At 36.1% G+C, this 4997-nt stretch overlaps 1 protein-coding gene across 1 annotated transcript in view; it reads right to left on the bottom strand.

The window, feature by feature from the left end:
* Positions 1-4997, bottom strand: part of DNAH6 (dynein axonemal heavy chain 6) — a 314451-nt gene that overhangs the window by 249293 nt on the left and 60161 nt on the right. The window contains exon 12 of the mRNA XM_006149128.1: positions 4436-4556. Within this exon, the coding sequence (XP_006149190.1) occupies positions 4436-4556 (121 nt within the window). The remainder of the gene's footprint in view (positions 1-4435; positions 4557-4997) is intronic.

The following is a 4997-nucleotide window of genomic DNA, read 5'->3' as shown; positions in this document are numbered from 1 at the left end:
GCCTGTGCATGCGTGCCCAAGATCCCGAGAGGAGAACGGAGGAGAAGGGATTGCGGCATAGCCATCCCCCCTGGGGGGTGATTTCTTGTTTCTGTCTCTCTGCTCTCTCTCTGTCTTGCAAGCACATGTGCCCTATAGCAAAAACCTCTCAAAAAAAAATAAGTTTAGTATGAAACAATAAATTAAAAAACATAGATGAAATCGGGACCAGCAGTTGGCATAATCGCTGGACTCCTATATAGTCGACCGCGCTTCCAGTCCTGGACCCAGTGGCTTAAACTCACTCCAGGCACGTGTTTATGCATGCCCAAGACCCCCAGAGGAGAATGGAGGAGAAGGAATTGCAGCATGGTCATCCCCCCAGGGTGGAGGGAGGAGTGTGATTTCTTGCTTTCTCTCTGTTTCTCTCTGTCTTTCTGGTGAGCACATGCGCCCTATAGTAAAAACCTCTCTGAAAAAAATAGATGAAATGGAAAGATACAGAATGTTTCTATTTTTAATATTTTATTAATTTATTTATGTTCATTCACTGAGCATCATGACAGCATACAAAATGTTATTTCCCATCCAGAATATACTGTATAGTGGCTTAATCATACATGTTATCATCGACAAATAATTCCATTTCTCATTTCATATATATATATATATATATATATATACTCTCCCCCTATTTTTCACCCTCTGCCATTTCCTGTCCTCTTCCCACACTCTCTCTGGTGTCTACAGTTGTTTTCCATTCTTCCCCCCCACACACATTTTATTGATTCACAAATTCTCTTAAATAATCTAACTACTTTCAATAGCAAGTTCAGCTGATATATACGTATCTGTGAATACATGTCTGACTTTAGGTGTAAAACTCTGAGTAGAATGAATATAATATAAAGTAGCACCTAGCTGATGCTATATAGCTTTCTACAGTTGTTAAATAGGTAGTTTTAAATATACTTTTTAATGTAAAGAAAAACAGTTTTATAAATTAAAGAAATGCTAAAACGATTTTACTTAAAACTTAAAGCCAGGAAGCGAGTTAGAATTCTGTTCAAATAGCAGGTACATGAACCTATCGGAAGCTCAAGACAAGACAAAAATCCTTAAAACTGGTATCAAAAATTAAGAAAATGGCCAGCGTAATTGTAGGGACAAGTCTGGAGTTGAATATTATATCCCAGAATTTAATCAGAAAGATCAGAGCACAACAGAAGATAAAGTACATGAGACTGAACTGGTGAAATAGAATTTTATGACTTTTGACTAAAACATTGCTGAGTTTCTTCTAAGCTTTGTTTTCCAGAAACCAATTTCTAAACCAATTAACTAGCTACATAGTCTTAAGTTGTCTTGTCTCTATAGCTCTCCATTCCCTTATTCATAAAATGGTATTACTGATACTTGCCTCATTGAATTGAGGTTGAGATGAGATGCCTGGAAATCGCTTAGCATAGTATCTATCACTTTCAGTGTTCAATAAGTGTAGAAATTATTACTAAATATTGACATCTATAAGAATTTGGCGGTAAGATGTGGCTGCTTATGTCAGAAAGCTAGAACCTCTTCCCTGATCATCCTCTGAGGCTGAACAGGGGACAGTTTGGCTAAAAGTTCAATTAAATAAACATTTATTAAAGAGCTACAATATGTGTTAGGTAATGTTATAGTAGTTTGAGGGTATAAGATAACAGGCAAAACATGGTTGGTGTCCAAGGGACAAAGCTACCTTGTCTATCTACCTCTGGCAAACAATTAGATTTAGAGGTTTAGGAAGTATTAGGGAGGTTCAGTAAAAGGAAGAACACAGTTGAAGAGTCAGACCAACATACTCCAAAGTTCCAGCTGACAAATAGTTAATACCTGTGAGGTTCTGGTCCATGATTAGGTTTTAGAAATGAGATTGACAAACCCAGGTAGGACTAATTAAGAACATACTAGAAATCTAAGGACTTGATCCAGATAGGAACTTCGTGAGGGATCAAAGTTATCTAGGTGAAAAGGTGATAGGAGACTAGGAGGCCTTGGGTTCGGAGATATGAGGAGATCACCTAAGTGATTATAACTGGCTCTTTGGATCAGGCCTACGTTGTGCCAGGTTCCAAAATTTACTGCCACTGTGATGACATGCCATAGCATGTGCAGCTTCATGTTCTAACATCCCATCAGTTCACTCCAGCTCAGCACACACTAAGTCTCAGGTGACATTGTTGCCAATGAACAGTGGAAGTGGACTTGTCTAATTTTTTTTTTCTTTCTTTCTTTAGTCTCCCTAGCAAGTCCTGAAAAAAAATGTCTATTTCAGATTTTTTAAAGTTAAGGAACATAAAAACCAGATACAGAGCCTGCTCTTGGACTAGATCTTGGGCTAAACCAGCTTTAAGCTGCAGGAGTTGGGGGATTTGGAAGAGTTTGTTGATATTAACTAATTGTTGTGTTTTATTTGGGGTGGAAAACTATAATTCTGACTTTATAGGCACATGATTTTGATTTTTTTAGACAGTTTTTTTTTTTTCTATAGGGCATGTGTGCTCACCAGAAAGACAGAGAGGGACAGAGAGACAGAAAGCGAGAAATCACCCCCCACAAGGAGGGATGGTTATGCTGCAATATCCTCTCCACAATTCGTCTCTCGGGATTTTAGGCATGCACGCACATGTGCTTGGTATGAATTGGAAGCCGCCGGGTCTGGGACTCAAACCGTGATCGACTACCGTGGGAGTTGAGCAATGTAACATTACTTCATCTGCTGGTCCCATAGGATCATGATTTTAAAAGATGCATATTGAATTATTAACTTCCATATAAAATTATTATAATATTACGAAGTATCTAATTTACTTTAAAATACTTGAACACAATAAAAATAAAGGGCTGAAAGGAAAACAACAAAAGTACAGAAAAAAATAGTGCCAGCTCATGAAGTAAAGCATCAAAATAATATATTTATTTCTGTACATAAAATAAAGCCAGATCATAAAATAAAAAGAATGTGAATGATAATCTTCTTGTCTTTAAGTAATAATAATAAAAAATAACTTGGACATAATTTTCACAATTATCTGAGAACTTCCTTTCCTGAAATTTCACTTGGATATTCTTTGGTTGAAGATAATGTGTAATGAAATAATTTCCTCCAGGTCTAATTTCATGATTAAGAGTTGTTGACTCATACCCACTAAGTCTCAATGTAGTTCAAGGAAAAAAATAGAGTAACTCAAATTCCTGAAATGGAAAAGCTTACATAAACATTAGTTAATGGAATTGGTACAGGGATACATCCCTTTCAACTCCTTCACATATATAGGCTATAAAGCTTTAGCACTGACACAAATTTATACTGAAAGATTACACCTCTGGGAATGATTACTTCCTATAACATCCAGCAGTAAAATATTAATAGTGAATAAACACAAAAGGAAAAAGCAATTCTATGGAAAGTAACGTAAAAATGAATAAACTCTTCCACAATTCGTCTCTTGGGATTTTAGGCATGCACGCACATGTGCTTGGTATGAATTGGAAGCCGCCGGGTCTGGGACTCAAACCGTGATCGACTACCGTGGGAGTTGAGCAATGTAACATTACTTCATCTGCTGGTCCCATAGGATCATGATTTTAAAAGATGCATATTGAATTATTAACTTCCATATAAAATTATTATAATATTACGAAGTATCTAATTTACTTTAAAATACTTGAACACAATAAAAATAAAGGGCTGAAAGGAAAACAACAAAAGTACAGAAAAAAATAGTGCCAGCTCATGAAGTAAAGCATCAAAATAATATATTTATTTCTGTACATAAAATAAAGCCAGATCATAAAATAAAAAGAATGTGAATGATAATCTTCTTGTCTTTAAGTAATAATAATAAAAAATAACTTGGACATAATTTTCACAATTATCTGAGAACTTCCTTTCCTGAAATTTCACTTGGATATTCTTTGGTTGAAGATAATGTGTAATGAAATAATTTCCTCCAGGTCTAATTTCATGATTAAGAGTTGTTGACTCATACCCACTAAGTCTCAATGTAGTTCAAGGAAAAAAATAGAGTAACTCAAATTCCTGAAATGGAAAAGCTTACATAAACATTAGTTAATGGAATTGGTACAGGGATACATCCCTTTCAACTCCTTCACATATATAGGCTATAAAGCTTTAGCACTGACACAAATTTATACTGAAAGATTACTCCTCTGGGAATGATTACTTCCTATAACATCCAGCAGTAAAATATTAATAGTGAATAAACACAAAAGGAAAAAGCAATTCTATGGAAAGTAACGTAAAAATGAATAAACTCTTGCCTTTTGTCAGGAAAACTCTTTTTGCCTGTCATTTTTGTCACCAAATGCCACCAAACAGGAACCTAGAGAAATACAACCCTCAATATCCTTATTAACGATAATCAGTTGGGAAAACTTGAAGAAAACTCACCAGGTTCTTGAAGCTTAAGAGCTTGTAAATCAAGACTTTCATTTTCCTTGAAGAATATCTGGAACCTTTCAAATGTTGCGGCATATAAGCGGGCAGATTCAAATGCTGCCTGAATGGTTTCCTGAAAGTAGTAAAAAAGGCAAATAAACTTATATTTTTCTTAGTCAGAATTCAATGCAATGTAACTAAATTTATGCAGGTGTGCAAGCATACCTGTGTGTGCACACACATGTGGCTTCTCTATGCCCTACAGTATGCTTTGATCTTGGAAACATGAAAGAGGAATTAGTGGTTTCAGGAAGAAATGGATATGAATTTTTAAAAATCCGCTTTCAGAGCTGGCCCCATAGCTAGTGATTAAGGAAACCGGAATCCACCTGGACAAGTGTGGTTTGAATCCTCGTGCTGGCACCTTGAAAAGGATGCCAGGCACATGTGCTTGCATGCCCCAAATCCCTATTGGATGACCTCTTTGCAATGTTGGCCTCTGTCCAGCTTTGATAAACTTGATTCAAAAGGGTTCCCACCATTTCCTAACTGGAAAAGGTGGCTGTGTAAAAGT

The sequence above is a fragment of the Tupaia chinensis genome, unplaced genomic scaffold, assembly GCF_000334495.1.
Source record: "Tupaia chinensis unplaced genomic scaffold, TupChi_1.0 Scaffold000253_1, whole genome shotgun sequence".
Lineage (NCBI taxonomy): Eukaryota > Metazoa > Chordata > Mammalia > Scandentia > Tupaiidae > Tupaia > Tupaia belangeri.
Note: the sequence above shows the minus strand (reverse complement) of the source record. Positions and strands in the feature narration are given on the sequence as shown.